The sequence below is a fragment of the Ptychodera flava genome, chromosome 1 (assembly GCF_041260155.1).
Source record: "Ptychodera flava strain L36383 chromosome 1, AS_Pfla_20210202, whole genome shotgun sequence".
Taxonomy (NCBI): Eukaryota; Metazoa; Hemichordata; class Enteropneusta; family Ptychoderidae; genus Ptychodera; species Ptychodera flava.
Window position 1 is genome coordinate 3,492,824 of NC_091928.1, and position 17,836 is coordinate 3,510,659.

The 17,836-nt window shown below is 37.8% G+C and overlaps 1 protein-coding gene across 1 annotated transcript; it reads left to right on the forward strand.

Annotated features, from left to right (window-relative positions):
• The first annotated feature begins 42 nt into the window (after positions 1-42).
• LOC139119884 (uncharacterized) lies at positions 43-16,276 on the forward strand. Its single transcript, XM_070683863.1, has 9 exons — positions 43-206; positions 2,369-2,525; positions 3,557-3,725; positions 4,307-4,416; positions 4,748-4,914; positions 5,943-5,962; positions 6,363-6,499; positions 8,569-8,747; positions 10,532-16,276. The coding sequence occupies exons 2-9, from the start codon at positions 2,383-2,385 to the stop codon at positions 13,636-13,638; spliced, it is 4,032 nt and encodes a 1,343-aa protein (XP_070539964.1). The 5' UTR covers positions 43-206; positions 2,369-2,382; the 3' UTR covers positions 13,639-16,276.
• Positions 16,277-17,836: the final 1,560 nt, after the last annotated feature.

Here is a 17,836-nt window from a genome sequence, read left to right on the forward strand (position 1 = left end):
GTGCACTATTTTTCTTCCGCAGATGAGATGTGCAGCGGCTTGACAGCCATATTGGATTTCTGTAGCGCTAGACACTAGCGAAACCTTCCAGACATCAGGACGGGCATCAGAAAAAAAGTGAAAATTTGGGGGTTAGGACCGTGCGCACCTGCCATATTTTGGCAGACACCATTTCATTTGTTTAACTTTGTTCAGTACCTGACCAGGTAAGTTTGTTTTATAGCCTTGAGCCTCAATTATATAGATTTTTCCCGATCGCGTACGTATGCGAAACTGTCGGCGTTCGTTGAGCTACGAAATAATTTGAAAGAGCACAGGGCGTACATTTTTATTTTTCAAAAGTAAGTAAGAAATTTGAACTGCAACAAGAAGCATGATAAAATGAAAGAAATGATTAGTTATCCCCTTGTTATTTTATTATACATTTTCTTCTTTAAATTGAAAGTTTTCCGGCTGTCGTGATCGAATTTCTACAACGCTAGGGAGCCCATGACACCGTTGCCGCTGCTTACGTTGTGAGTTCCGTATTTACGTCGGTGGTTCAAAGGTCGTTGATTGGATATGTATCTGTGCAGAGCGTCCACAGCTGAATCAGTACATTAGAACTGCCGAGCTACAGCTGCGGGTTTCTCAGACCCATAGTAGAACTCCTTCCAAAAATCCGAACTGAACGATTTCTATTCTAAGGCGACAGACATGTCTGCCGGTTACCATACATATGTAGAGCTGAGCCGTTGTTTTCCAATACCAGGTGCTGAGTGCAGGGGGTGTTTCCTTTCAGACAGTGTGCTTGAATATTCATGAGAAATATTTCAATGAAATGAAACGTGCGCGTCAATATACTCTATTTGACTGTTAATGTCATGCCTGATATGTGCTGATGTTATCTCAATTCTAAATGGCCAGCAGGCATCTGCCTTTCCATATAATTTAGGACATATGTAGAGCTGAGCCGTTGTTTTCCAATGGTCATTTTGAGACAAAAATAAGAAATGATATTCAAGCACAGATAAGCAAGTGACAGTCACACTCTCTGAAACCATGGAGGTGCTGTGTTTGTAATCTCCAGTGATAACATGAAACTAAATGCCAGATAGGATGGCTACTAGTATCATATTTCTTAGTGTGATCGTAGAAGTCATCTGTCAAAATGAGGGCATGCAATAGTTATTTTGTTAGTTTATGTCACTTGGTTATCTAATTATTTTCAAATTGCACTGTTCTCACACTTCCTTTCTTTTCATATTTTTGCAAAATTAGCAGTACTGAAAAACCTTACCAAATTTTGGCTTTGCATGTTTTTCAACGTTATGGATCAATGCTTCCTAGCACCTTATAGTCCATCCCAGTGTGCCAACCAACTCAATAGGGAAATGCACATTTACAATATCAATCAGTTCCTGTGACTGTGCATGCTATATATAACTGTTGCTTACACTGTAACGGAATGCCATAGTGGAGGTAATTTCATTGACATAGTCAAATGAAGCCAGCTGCCCTTTATAGGCCGTAATGTGTTAAATATACCTTGAAAATACTCTTTGTACATTTTTTCAGCAATGGTGTGTGCGTTGAAGTTAGTAATTTACCTTGCTAGCTGACATCAGATACATTAATCATTCAAGATAAAGATTCTCATTTCTGGGCTGAGGTTTTACATGTAGACACAGGCACTGTAGGTAGCTAATAGTTTCTTAATATGAGTCAATGTATAAGAATATTTGTTCAGAAGTAATTAGTATTGGTAATGCGGAGGCCCAATGGTTAATTTTGGATTTATTATATTGAATAAATCTGTGAAAGTATTGTATTAGGTAAAGTGTTTTTGTTATGGCTGGTACCCAGGACATGTGATTCCCCTTTTCAGTAATGTGTATCAATGTAATCACATCAGGGTACAAAGGGGAAGGAGGTATTCAGGTGACCATTCCCAAACCAAGTACCTTTGCCCCCACACTTTATCAAAAACACTATTTGAAAGGATTTATCAATATTGCATACATTGTACTCTGTACTCTGTTGTTTTATCTTTCTTTTTCCTCATTCAAACTGCCCCTTAACGTTGCAAAATGTTCTTTCATTGATTTAAGATACTTGATATGCTTTGCAGTCAGATCACTCACTATCTTTTAGCGGGATATAGTGCTACATGTAGCAAGACCTTAGTAGGAATTTAGCACTATGCCATTCTTGAAATATCTCGCACTTGAATCGCCAGATGGAACAAAAATGTGTCCATAAACCAACATGCCACATCCATTTTCCTTGCAATGTCAGCTTTTCAAATGTTCCATAGCCAAGTCAGATCCATAGTTTGTATTACCATTTTAAAATATCTTATTGCAAGTGTCATTCATTTGTATTGCAGATTGTTCCATCACAATGGTCATTGAAACGTTTCAAGGGTCACGCTTTGCACCCAGTACAGGGATGACGTCTAAAGAATTGTGTGAAAATGATGACCTAGCAACCAGCCTGGTAGTTGATCCATATCTTGGGTTCACGACTCATAAAATGAATACCAGGTATGTTCATCAAAAACGTTCCCTTATTGGAAAATTGAAAAAGAAGATAACCTTTGTTTGGCAAGTGGGTAAAAGGCATGACCAAAGTTAATTCCCAATGTCAATATTCAGTGCATGAATGATTTGGTATAATGTGATTACGCTCCTAAAATAAAGTCATCGCTTTGTATCCTGAAATATTTTATATCAAGCTCGCCAAGATTTACACGAATGCTCATATAATTGCTCACCGTTAACAGTTTTCTTTGCCTGGCTGATCATCATCTGCCAAACTGTCAAATCAGTAAAAGGTTACAATAGCTAAAACCATGTTCACATACCTGGCATGTTTCATATACAGGAATGTAATATACTTGTGTCCGGCTTTGCAGTTTTATCATGTAGCAACTTTTATATTTCACTTGATTTGACATATTATTATGTAGAGAGATTACTAGATTTCACTCACTTAGCTGGGTAATGGCCCAGTAATACCAGCTTCTGGGCACCATGAAAATCAATGCAAATTCCACCAACATAGCAGATTTAGGGTTGCATTAGAACAAAGGGTTTCAAACCACTTGGAATTGCAGAGATGCCAGGAAAGGGAGAATTTAGACTTGTTCAATGCTGAGGTAGATTGTTTTATTTTACTCAGTTGCAGCCAAAAGAAACTGTCCATTGCTAGCATCTACAAGGTCATTTCAAACATACATCTACAAGGTCATTTCAAACATACATCTACAAGGTCATTTCAACACATGCATTTGCATTCTTTGAACATCCTGTGGAAGTTGATATTTAATGTTTAGGAAAGAGAAAAATTCAAGAACAATTTGAAAATTTCTGAATATGTAGCTAAGTCATCTTCCAGTATACATGTATGAGCTGATAAATTGGTAAATCTCACAAAGAGTAGCCCATCATTTTGCAAGGGTTCTCTCAGTATGTCATTGGAAATGTAAGTGTGATTGACAAACCATGTTACATGTATCTTTTTTCTGTGTTTGTGCAAAAAGTAGCATGCTGATTTACGGAGATCTTCATTTCAGGTTCCGCCCAGTGACTGCTAAGACAGAAAATCTCAAAGAAGCTGTTGAGAAATTCATCAGAAAGAAGTCCAGTCTTGATAACACTTTCAAGGCCCTGACATCTGGTGACTGGTACAGGTTATATTTCTTAAACAAATCAAAGAGCCAACAAAATACATTCAAAGAACATGTAAGTACCTCTGATGTTTATATTCCTCAGTGATAAAATATTCATTTCAGTTGTGAGTTGAAGTACAAATACTTTGCATTAAAGTCTCAGAGTGATCAACTCTTCTTACAGTATGTAGGATTGCATTTTGATAAATTCAAGTGTCATGTAGGGTGTTGTTGCAGAATTATACAGGCTTGAGCAAATCATTTGTAGAAACCCCTAGCCAACTGACAAAGATGAATAGATGTTGACTATTAAAACGTAAAGCACAGACCCTTGGTACAACAAAGTTTTAACTGTCATGGCCTGCATAAGGAGTGAGATAGAGAGATTTCAGCTTACAGAAGAGACAGATGGTTGTGTTTGGTACATGTATTCCATTGTGTTGTAATGCATTGAACAGTGGTACCCTTGCAGCAATGTTGACTTAACCTTTGACCTGTGCAGTCAGATGTGCAACTACTTGTAAAGTCTATTGTCGACTTTAATCATTGCAGGCAATGTATTCACTGAGTCTTAGTTCAGAGTACAGCTAAACAATATAAAGTGCACATTATATATTTCATTAGGTTTTATTGTTCTTTTTTTGAAATCTACAGGTATTTAGATATCTGTTAATGTTCTCAGATGAGGCAGGTGTTGAAATAAAGTCTTGTCATCGTTACTCTCTTGAGGGAGAAGGTGCAAAAATTGTCAGCACAAAGGAATGGTAAGTTGTAGCGGTTCTCATGGTAGATAACTAAAATTGTGTTACATGTACCTGCAAGTAATCAAAGATATTTGTAGTAAAAAGACTAAATAGAAAATAATAAAATGGAGAAGAAGAAACTGAAGTTAGCATTTGATCTTCTATCTTTTGGGATCACCAAAAATATTTTTATCATTACATTTTACATTTCTTGTCCAAGTTACATTGTATCCTGTACATGAAATATTGACAATACCAACCCAACACCAATGTTTAGACAGTAGAGTGATATGAAAGATATTACTATTTATTGATGCTTTACTTTGTATTGATGATTTGTCTTGTCTTGCAGGTCAAGAAATGAAAAAATCTCACTTCTTGTTGGCTGTATCGCAGAGCTGACTCCACTGGAAGAAAACCAACTTCTTCGCCATGGAGAGAATGACTTCAGTGTTATGTACTCTACAAGAAAGAATTGTGCACAACTCTGGCTTGGACCAGCTTCCTTCATCAACCATGGTATGCAGTTATTTGACATTTTGTCAAACATCATAGGATTTACTTTCGTCAAAGCTGCAAAAGTAGATAGATACTTACAAAATATCATTCTTTTGTTCAAATTTATTGAAGTGCTTTCAACTCAATGGCAACAAATTTAGTTTATATTTATCAATCAATGACTCCAGCAGTTTTGCACATAGATATATTTATCTTACCAGCTAACTTGTTGGTAAAGTAGTCGTCCTGATGTAAGCAGGAGACAGGTTGATTATCTGTGATGGAAGTGTTCTCATTCATACTTTCAAAACTCAAGGACTCATAATTACACTTTAACACCATGGGGCACATTCACTCAGTTAATCTTATCTGTGAAGCTCATTATTCTATTTTACCTTTGTAATGAGATACGATTTGTAATGCTATTGAGCATATCAGATTCAATGTCATGTTGCTAAGTGGCTTTATGAAAATCCTAAATCCTCAATAAAGTTAGTGTCATCAATTTATGAGTGCCAGTATTTTTTCAGCATGGTAGTTGACAAAGGTCTCTGTAAAAATTCATTGTTGGCTTGTCAATATATGTTATTCTGTACCTGAACAAGATATTGTAAATGATGGTGAAAATATACAATTGACGCTGGAAAACTAAAATGGTTGGAGAAATCCACAAGTTCTTACTTTTTTCCTTAACTGTAAAAATATATCACCTATTTGTGCCTGCTGTGTCAGTGTAGTCTGGCCTTGCATTGTAAAAGTAATCAGTATGCTTCAGGTTGCAGAGCTGCAGACACTAGTACATATGTTGTACATATGTGTTGTAAGACACTAGTCTGTGATTTATTTTCCAGTAAACAATGCAATGCTGGGAAAGTAATGAAGATTTTTCAATGGTTTTCAGTTGGCTTGTTCCATGCTGTATCTAATGAAAATTGGAAGTAATTAATGCAACTTCTCATAATTAATAGGGTCATTTATCATTAGCTTTCTGTTAAGGTCATGGCCTTATACAGATCACTAATACAATCTATTGTTATGTTCTGTTCCAGATTGTCGACCCAATTGCAAGGTAAGCACTGACTTCATCAATTTATCATCAAGGACAATAGCAAGTAATATAATTCCTAATTTAATAATATCCCAATTGTAGTAGATACAACCAGTTAGATATTTTATGGCAAATTTCCAAATTTCAAATTGCTTGTGTATACTGCTCATATTGATGTTTTGTGAACTTATTGGAATCAGAGAGTTAAGTTAATATTTTCCTAAAAGTGCACAGCTAATCAGAATTAAACAAAACTCATCAGGACCAGGGTATTAATGGTATGGCCTAATTTATACTAGTGACCTTGACATTCTCTTATCTAATTATTTTTTAACAAAACTATGTATTCTCTTTTTAAAAAACTGAAATTTCTTTTAAGGTACTGTGAACATCACAATAATGTATAATCTTTGTGTTGCAGTTTGTGTCGACTGGCAGAGATACTGCCTGTGTGCAGGTACTGAGAGACATTGAACCAGGAGAAGAAATCACTTGTTTCTATGGCGATGGTTTCTTTGGAGAAGACAATTGTTACTGTGAATGTGAGACTTGTGAGAGGTATGTAGTCATTTCATGTTTAAATACCTCTGTCACTCATGGTGTCTTGTTGTGAGACATGTGAGAGGTGTGTAGTCATTTCATATTTTAATACCTCTGTCACTCATGGTGTCTTGTTGTGAGACATGTGAGAGGTGTGTAGTCATTTCATATTTTAATACCTCTGTCACTCATGATGTTTTAATGTGAGACATGTGAGAGGTATGTAGTCATTTCATGTTTTACTGCCTCTGTCACTCATGATGTTTTAAAGGTCTGGTGAAATGCCCATGTTGCAAAATCACAGAAATACAGTTGATGGTCTATAAAACAGTTACATTCATTTCTTTTTTCGTTTAGCGCGCGTGATTATGAAATATGGCAAAAGAAAAATGCAATGTGGGCGTGTTCCCCGAGCCTCTCCAGTCGACTTTTTTCGGCTTTCCGAAGTTTGCCCGACGCCGTATCTCATAACGGGAAGTAAAGTATTTCACACCTCTCCGTAAGCTCCCTACGGGGGGTAACTTCTAGGGTTTCCGCTTACATGATCAGGACAGTGTCCTCCTTCACTATGGGAAGACGTTGTTCTTTTGGTGGCTGTGACAGCGGCAAGAACATGAACGGCTCAACTGTAAACTTTTTTCAAGTTCCCGTCAAGTGTTGAGTGTTTGAACCATAATGTGCTTGTCTCTGCTGGTTCGTACGATCGGCCACGGTCCCTCGGCTGAGCCTGCCTCGCTACTCGCTACACAGAAGGTTGGGACCGCGACGTAAACGTTGTGACTGCCATTAAATGCACTTGTCTACAACACGGAACGTCGGGACCGCAATGCAAATCGACAGTAACTTAAAACGTAAATGGGACCGTGATTAAAATGCACTACAACCACAACACGGAAGGTTGGGACCACGATGCAAACCAGCTGCATGAACAGCAACACTGAATGTTGAGACTACCATTAAAACGAACAACAACACGGAACGTAGAGATCGCGATACAAATCATGGAGGTAGAGTCCTCCATGATACAAATCGACAGCAACACGGAACGCGTCGATGGGACGGCGATTAAAATGAAGAACAACGGGGAATACCGGACCACGAGGACCGCCATGCAAATCGACCGAAACATGGAATGAGTAAACTGCACAAAACAGAACATCAAGACCGCAATGTAAATCAACTGCAACGCCGAACCTTGTTGCCTCGATTAAAATGCGTATGTCTGCTATGTATAGCAAAAGTTTCAATTCTCGCGAGCGAGCGTTCCTTTGCCCGCTGTACACTAGACAAAATGACGTCAAATTTATCGCGAGGGCTCGATTGCGTGTGTCTAAGTTTCAATTCTCGCGAGAGCCATTTATGCATGCTGTACACTAGACTAAATGACGTCAAATCTCTCGCGAGACTCGCGAGACTTGGCTCGATTGCAAATATGTACGACGGAAATAACGCAATAATACGGAAGTAGACACAGTTTTTGCGAATCGCCAGTTCTCCAGTTATGTTTTCATTTGAATTGTAAGAGATCACATCTATCCAGTGTGCCCACTAAGCCAATTTGACACATCATGACACAGGGAAAACCCATTTGACGCATTGAAATTACAAGTAATGATGCAGCTGTATAAAGCTGCCGATGACTAGAAACGCTCAGCAGATTCATAATGTACACAGATAACATGTTTCCCTGTAGTTTCAGGGCAAAAGAATATCTGAATATGTCATTTCTGTATGTCTCTGCGGTAATACTAAGTGCCGATAGTACACTTATCTTGCTGATCGATCGACGGGGAAGGAAGCAGCCATTGGTGTTTTCATTGTCTTCTCACTGACAAAAAAGTACTAGGAATAGGGAAAGACACTACCATAGAGGGCGCTATACTTACAACTGTTGACTTTAAGTTATAACGATTTTCATTCATGCGGTGACGCATAGCAAGTCAAGTTTTCTTCAGTTGACTCAAAAATTGTTTTTTTCACCTTCCCTTAGAGGGCACACTGCATCTATCACATTCATTGAAGTACACATGTCTAGTGTCGTTACTTTATGCACATATTTTATGCAACCAAATTTGAACTTTTTACAGGAGACAGACAGGTGCCTTCACAAAGAAAAACTCATCAGAGCAAGATGTTCTCACAGAAACCACATACAGGCTGCGAGAAACAGATAATAGGTTATCTCGAATGAAAAGGGAAAGTGAAAAGAAGAAAAACAACAGTTCTGTCAAAAATGGAAGATGTCAATCAGCTTATGGAACTAGAAGTAAGTGAGATCACTCAAACAGTGAAATGAATTGAACTGATTTGATTGGAGCATCCATTCTTACCTTGGTCACAGTTACTGACTTACAGCAAGTTCAAAAAAGTTGATATGAGCAAAATCAGTATACACATCAAGGAATTAAATTTTGCCATACAATCTCTGAGAATTGACGGGGGCACTGTGGATTTGGCAGTGGTCACTATCAAAAAAAAAGATGGTGAGTTTGAGGCCTGGTAGGTCCAGAGTAATGGACTTGCTGTTTGAAGTTGGTGAGTTCGAGACTCCAACACGGTGTTGTGCCCTTGAGCAAGGCACTTAACTCCTCAGTGCTCCATTGAGTAGTGGGTTATGGGTAATAATTTGTCTATGGGTAATGATTCATGTAATTCGTCTGTTGATGATGGATGAATAAAAAAAATGTCAAGGGCTGTGTTATTTGCGTACAAACGTAAATTTGTACAGTCATATTTTTGCATTTACACTCAAATTTTGTACAGAGAGTGGTTGCATGACTGAAAAAGACTAATTTGAAGGAGCTTATTCTGAAAGTCTAGTCTAAAAGTGAAACTCTGTAATTTTCAAAGCCCTATCCAAGCACCAGTGCTGTTATCAGATCTCCACCTCTGTGTTTGCAGAGTACACAGACATCCATGAAATTTGTGTAGAGCTCAAAAGGTTTTTAGCTTGCAATTTGACATGCAAATTGATGAGGTCCTTCCAAAATATTATTCTTGTCCTTTGAAACAATAAGGGAGTATTAATTAATGCCACATTGATGATGAATGTGTTTTCAGTGATCTGCAAATCTCTTCAATAGTATCTCACATGTATATCAAGTTCATGATTAGTGTGTTTACAAGTTCATAGATTCATTAGCATCACTGTGCCATATTGGTGTAAAATGTTTATAATAATAAGGGTTCTTATATAGCGCACATATCCACAATGTGCTCAAGGCGCTTTACAATTATTACCCCTGGTCACTGGACCTAATATGATACCACTCAACTCCCTGAGGAGCAAACAACAGCTCACATGTGCAGCCAATAAGCGCAGCAGAGCTAAACGCACACATTACAACCACTGTCCTACCAGGTACCCATCACTCCAGGGTGGGGAGGAGCTATGAGGAATAAAGTGCCTTGCTCAAGGACAACACCATGGCCATGCCGGGACTCCCACTCACCATCCTGTGATTGTGAGTCCACTGCCCTAGCCACTGGCCCAGGATACCTCCTTACACAAGCAATACATTTTACAGTATGATCAACCTTTTCTCACCAAACCATCATTAGGACATGCACGTTTTGGTAAAAAACTTAAAGAATGTAAATGAATTTGCTATATTCATTCCATACACTGTTTTGTATATATGTTTGTTCTGCACTACAGTTTTTGCAAAAAAAAAACCTAGTGCAGCGTTTTACACAATTTGAAACACTCTTTTTCAGAACTTTCAAAATTAAGCACTCAACCATAAATACAATCACAGATATTGAACATTCAGTTCAGTAATGTATCATCAAGTAAACTGGATCAGAGAATTCATGAAATACTGTATGTCATTTGTAGGTCCAATGATCATCTCACTGCTCATAATGTTACCTACAATACCTCATACACGTAGCATAAGACATTCAGTATGTGAAGCATGTAATAAGGACAAACTGTCTAGAGTTCAATGACTGTGGTGTTTTCAACCAGAATGTGTTCTGCTGAGCATGGCTGCATATGATGTAATGTACATGACAGGGTTAATGCTTTGCATTGTTTGCTTCCATAAGGTTCTACAAGTGGTAGTGGTACCAGGTCTAGACATCGCCGTGGTGGTAATTCCCCAAGTGCTTCAAGACACAGAAGATCATCATACACCTCAAACTATGGCAGAAAGAGAAATCCCAAACTGACCAAGTATGATGCAGAATTGATCAAAGCTCAGGGCTATTCCCTTGCACAACCAAAGATTGTTCTTACACCACAGAAGCTAAGTCCCTCACAGTCTGTGAAAGTTGGACCAGAGGGGGAAGTCCTTAAAGTTTTCCGTAAAAGGTTGACAATGGAAATGGATGAAATGCAAGGAAATGACACAGCAAAGGAGACAAGTAAAGTTGAACCTGAACAAATGTCCAACATTGAAACAGACATTTCAAATATTGATCTGAATGAGACTGTCAAGCAAGAGCCAATTGGTGAGGTGAAAGTCAAGACAGAGAGTCCTGACTCATACCAGGAATATACACATGCTGAAAATGAACTGAAGTTGAATTTTGAAGTCAAGAAAGAAGAGAGTGACATTGCTGAAGATGAGTGTGTGGCTTGCATAGCAGATCAAAATGCCGACAAAGAAGACAATGTTCAGAAACACAATGAAAGAGACTCTTGTGATACTGATTTTACAGGAAAGGATTGTAACATCTATAATGACATGTGTAATCATCTATCTCCTCTGAGTTCTGTTAATTCTACAAGCTCCCTTGATGTCAGGGATGAGTATGGTAGCATACCAATGCAAGTTCCCGTTGCGAGGGAATCTTTCCTCTTCGATCACAGCAGCAACTCTGTAGAGGCCCTTACAGCACCTGTCATGGCCTACCAGCCTGAGTCAATACACAACGCCCGCATCAAAATCAAAATCAAGCAGCACAAATCCCGTAAGTGCAAATGTTTGGCGACAGAGACTTGCAGCGGTGAGTGTAGTGGACGGAGGAAGAATCGAAAGAAACAGAACTCATTCAAGTGCTGCAGGTTGAAAATCAAGCTTCCTAAGGAAAGCACCTGCCAAGTGAAATTATTCAAAGGTGGAAAACTGAAAAATGGAAAGAAAAGACGCTATGATGCCGAGGTGATAGCTCAGGAAGACAAAATTCCCAAAATAACAATCAGGCTAAAGAAGAACGGGAGTGAAACCAAATCATGCAACAGCAGTAGTGAAGAAGAGCAGAGGATTGTAGATGCTGGTAAACTTATGAAATCAGAATGTCCTATTGGCACTAAACTGCCTAAACTGTCAGATTTCTATGTATCAGAGGAATCTGATTTCAGTAAAGTAACCAGTGAAGAAGAAATTCAGTCAATCGCTTCACCACAATTTGCATATAGTGAATACTCTCATCTGTTGAAAACTTTGGAACACTGTGAGTACAGTAGAAAGACCAACATCAGAGCTGGAGAGCTTGTCAGTGCATCTGGTTTTGAATATGAGAACAATAATGGTGTTGATGAATCTGTTTGCACAGATCTACAGGAACTACCTGACTTGGGTCCTTTGAAAGACTCGGACTTCTACACTGGCAATCTGGCTAATATTAGAGAGATTTCTGATGACAGTGAGGATGACACTCCTCCTGGTCTTAAAACTGTAATGATCGGAGATAGGGCAATATCATTCCCTAATATTTCATATTTCTATGTTCCTGAGAAAGAACGAACAGAGAAAGGCAGGAGATGTACCCCTATCATTGATGAAGCCAAGTTACTCAATTATGCAACCAAGGTTGGCCAACTTCGGGATAATCATGTGGATTCATTGAAGACTATGTGTACTGGGCAGACGTTGGACAGTGCTAAACGTAATGCTTTGAGAGTACTTGATGCACAGAGCAGTGATCAAGATAGTTACAGCAGTGAGCATTTGGACTCTAGTCCCTTGAATAGCAACTTTATCCAGTCAAGGGAAAACTCTAAAAAACTCTTTGATACTCTAGATGCAGAGACAGGTGATCTCAACCAGATCAGTATTAGAGGGAGGGAAGTACCATTATCCAAAATGTCCTGTTTTTATAATCCTAAGGAAGAGTTTACTGAGAAAAACAAAACCCATGCTCCTATATTTGATAATGCTAAATCAGTGCATGTTGGAATCCAGTTTGGTCTATTGGCAGATAATAGAGATAAAGCTAGAAATACTGGGCAAAATCTAGATAATTATGAAGCAAATCAAACAAGTTTTCATTCAGTATCCAAAAGTCTGAAAGACCAAAAGCAAAGAGACCTTAATGGTACAAACAGCTCACAAAGTCAGTTTGGAGTGAAACCATTACGGCAGACTTCCTGTGACTTTGAAAATCAGTTTGGAGTGAAACCACTTCATCAGCCTGCCTACGCTGCTACCCCACACTGGGATGTGGATTTGAATTTGTGCCCTGATTTGCATAATGCTCAGGAAATCCATGAGCCGGACAGAGATTGCCAGACCATGGATCAATCTTCATATGACATGGGAACAAACTGCCAGGCAAATGAACAGTACCAAAGCAGTGCGCCAAAACATAAAAAAAGGAGGCGAGCAAAAAAATTTGAAGATCTCAAATCAGACCGTGTGACTCGTAAACGAGTGATCCCAACCCCTGGGGTCATGAGCTGGAACAGCAAAATGCCTAGGGAACAAAAAGCGCACTCACAATCCAGAAAAACTAAAAGGAAAACAGCGACAAAGAAAACAACCACTGCTTACTGCATGGCTCCTAGGTTATCACAACTCAAGGACATGTATGAGAATCCTCACAATCCAGCATATCAGAATAGTGACCAAATCAACAGTACTTGTCAAAGACTCAAAGAAGTGTTGCCTCAACAGTCAACTCATTCTGTCTCCAAATCACAGACAACTAGTCCTCGAAGTAAGCATAATGATGATCCTGTATCATGGCATGACCATAGAGACAGCAGGTCTGATTCAACAACTGTGCATATCAGGGAGTCTTCACAGCCCACCACAAAAAGGACAGACCAGTATAAGTATTGCATGCCCAAAAAACTGAAAATGAAATTTGGGGATGATAGATTTGAACGTTCATTCTTGAACCGAGTGTGGATTTACCAAGTGATGATAGCAGTGATGATGACTCTGCGCCAGAAAATTAGCACTTCAAAGAATTATTTGGAGGTATGAACTTTGATAGGCTTTAGATAATTGCATTGTATTTAAGAATACAATTGATAGTTTTCTTTAGTCCCCTTTATTGTGACTTCTCAGTCGTGTTGACTATGAAACTCTTAATTTCTATCAACACAGCAGAAGTTACTTTATGCTGCCACATTAGCAACAATCACAAAGTTTGAACTTACTGTATCGTAACATCTACTAAAGGACTAAAATCTGATTGCATGTTCACCCACCGTCAGTTTAGTAATAGTATGAATGTCTGAATGTCATCAGATTTGCAATGTCAGCATCCAGTTGTAGACGTATTGTTTGTAGAATGAGATGTAGTCATTGTATATCGACTCAAACTCAGAAACTCTACTCAAGAGACTGTTTACATTTTGTATCTGAGACAAGTGAAGCTAAGAAATACCTTCTTTTTTATGATTCAGGGAATGCAGGTTGTGCACAGGGTTTTAGCTTTCAATTATTCAAGCTCTTTAACACCATTGCCCATTATATCAGTTCCTAGAAGAATTGCATTTGATAATTGAATTAAACATTCCATGCATAGAAGCACAATCTTCAATTCTGATTTTTGAATCCATACTCTAAGAAGGACCAATCAGATCACTTGATGTCACTTATATGCAAGGTAGAGTACATGTGCTCTCTCTCTTATTATTTCCTTCATCATTTTCAGGATTACAACTTAGACTTATCTCCTTTTCTGTTAACTTTTCATTGTACATCCATCAGAATGAGGCAAATTTGTGTCAAGATAGCCATTTTGAAATTGACAAAAATATTTCAAAATTATTTCATGGTGTCCATGATAATTTCAACAGATAACTAATACAAAGGAGATACTGTATATTGTATTTTCTGTGACATTTTCATCATCACAAGAGTGGCAATATTTTGATGCTATTTTGCTTCATATACATGTATGTTGCCATGTCGTTCCACTTTACCCATGACGTTGTTTGTAGTAGTGCTACTTTTGTTGCAACTTAATCCAAACCTAGAGGCAGTGAGAACAATATCAATAGTTAAACTTGTCACAGACAATACATCATATAGCTCCATAACTAGCAGCATATACAGACAATTGTGTCCATATTTTATACATCAATGAAATCTTAGGATATTGCCAGTGTAATCATGATGTAAAATGTAGAAAATTTCAACAAGCAACATAACAAAGTAGATGCTGAAAATGTGAACATAACATCAAAGAGACAGTATTTGTCTCGATGATGTATGAAATATAATATTCAGCTTCCACAGTCAGTGGATGACATGATAGAAACACTAGCAGCAGATTGTGATATTATTTCTGTACATTTACCATGAATACATGTCAATGAGCTAAACTGACATGAATTCCTGTGCTTTATGTTTGAGCTCATCATGTGATGTTTTGTTAACATTCATGTGACACTGGATATTGCTTGAACAAATTTTAAGTCTACAAGAATACCTTTAATCTATTTATTAAAGTCTAAAGCAGCTCATGTTGCTATATCGTTGATATGTCATTTGACATGTAAAATCAGGGAAGGTTATTATTGTAGAGATAAAGGCTCTTTAGGGTCACTTAAGTATGTGAATAGTTTAGTCAATGTACCACTTACACAAGCCTGTATAGTTTTACTTGCCTTTTTATAGTAAACTGAGACTAGGGTTGAAATTGACAAGAAAGCATGTAGAACTAACTGGTAACTTTTTCTGCTAAAAGCAGTTACTGAAATATTTTGCTTGACAAAGTACTGTATGTGAGGTTGTTGATTTGTACGATATATCTGGTAATCTTCTGAATTCGACATTTACTCTATATTCTGATGGCAGGGAATCTGATTCAAATTTATGGGAAGTTTCCTGTAGTGGAGTTATTGGTTCTGTGCAGAGTAATTGTGAAAAAGATATGTCATATTTTGTGTCATCCTTCAGTCTTTCGTTTGTCTTTGACAACTTACCGTAGATGTGCAAAATTCTCTGAATGTATTTGCAATTGGTCACTTCACAGTGTCACAGTATTGCCTTTGGTTCTTTGCCAACATGTATTCTGTCAAGGCCATGGTAACTAGTACCTTGTTTTTGTGGTGAAATTTCTATCCAAATACCCCTCCCAATGATACATACATCCTACTTTTCTATGTAGATGTATTGCTGAGTGCTTTCACATTCATGTAACAGTATTTACTACTTTGACAGACCTTTACTAGCCTCTGTAAGCAAAATACTAGATTTTCAAAGCCTGTACTTTGATATTTTACCTGCCTCTCAAATTCCCTATTAGTTACTGGCCTAGTATAACTCATTGTCATGTTCCACCCCGGTGACTGTATCCAAAGGTAGTCTGGCTCCTAGCATCCAACACTTGCTCCATAATTCCTGGCTTGTATGATATCATTTCTATCAAACAGTAAAGATTTAAGCATAACAGTGTATTTATGTAAGAATCCGCATAGAAGAGACTTTGTGATATGTATGAATCTGCGTACAAGAGACTTTGTGATATGTATATTTGATGTAAATGATGCCACTTGGTGCTGAATTCATTAGCATGAAATGTAGATTACTGGTTAAATTAGGACAATGCTATATTGAAAAATAAAGCTATAGTAGTACAGTGGCAGCTTTAATGCTGTCACAATCCTGACATGTGTCTGTTCAGTGTTGTTATTCATAGCATGGAAAGTAGAAAGCTTGTCCTTTCTACTCTCAAGGAATGTCTGACAAAATGGGCAACTGCATAATATCAAAAATATAAAAAATGAAAGGCCAAAGCAGAGCTTCTGTTAACACAAAATTCTGCGTGTTTCACGCATAATTACTCTGCAGTACGGAAGGTAAATTGATGTCTGTGTTATCCGATAGTCTCCGTAACAAAGACGTGAGCACACGTTATTTCCCTCCAGTGGTTAGTTTATCCAGGACCAAAAATAAAATGTTTGCTGATAAAAAATGTTAATGATTCTATCAATTATGTAACATCAATTGTTTCCTTCAAGGCTGTACCAATAAAAATATAACATGTTCAGTAGAGTTCGTCTTTATTTCAAAATGTTTTTTCCGTTAATGCGTACCTGTAAACCCTGAGGATCTCCGCATCGAATATCTTAAGCTAATGCCACGCGGACTTAGAAATAATAGTTTTATTATGGGTCTGCGCACTTCTTTTCAACAAGTATAGTGAGCTCTTTCAGACTATTGCAAAGTTAGCCATAATTGCAACCATGATTTCAGTCTCATCTGTCCCGTGTGAGTGTGGGTTCAGTACCCAAAACAGGATTAAAACATTGAAACGTAGTTTCCTGAGTGAAGATGTCATAATGATCTGACGGTTTATAATCATGGAAAGCCTGAGATTTGGCAAATTTGATTTCAGAGCAGCAATGATAGACATCGTCGGAAGTAGTAGACAGAAAAAGTAACAATTCTGCAGAGAATAGAACAGACAGTATTAAAGATTGTAAAACTCATCGGCAAAAAAATTTTTGCTGCTGATGTTTATTCTTGACTTTTTAACTTGTTTTCAATATTGCATATACCTATGCCATAACATAGTTGTGTGCATTTTTGATACATTTTATGCAAATGAAAAAACCATTTGCGTAAGCTTTACGCAGGTTTGAAAATCCTAACAGAAGCTCTGGCCAAAGATATCCTCCAGTAATCATTCAATATTTTGCTTGGTTATTAAAACCTTGTAACATCCAATGGGTGGCAAAAATGTGTGTGGATAACACAAACTAGTAACTGTACTTTTCAACTTTGGCAAAACTTGGCTTGCTATCAATTCCTACCCAGTCAGCAAATCTTTAAAGTTGTGTGTTCATACCGTTATTTACAAGGTTCTTCAAAATTTCACTTTTATGTGACAGGAAATGTGATGTTTTTGTTGAAGCTGGTTGCTTGCAGTCTGTGGGACAATGCTATATTGTGACATTGAGTACAGAGCCACAATCCAGTGACCCAGACACCCACTTTCACTAATAGAGGAAATTGAAAAGAAATTCATTTCATGATAGATAGAGACAATATTACTGATGCCATTTTAATTAATGATATGACGACTTCATTGCTAAGCACCGGTTACCATGAGTCCTTTGGAAAGGTTTAATAATAAACATCTGTAATCACCAGCTTTTCCTCGTAAAAATTCAGTAATATTGTTTCATCCAAGACTGGAAGTTCACAGTGGTTCCTGTCTTGCTGA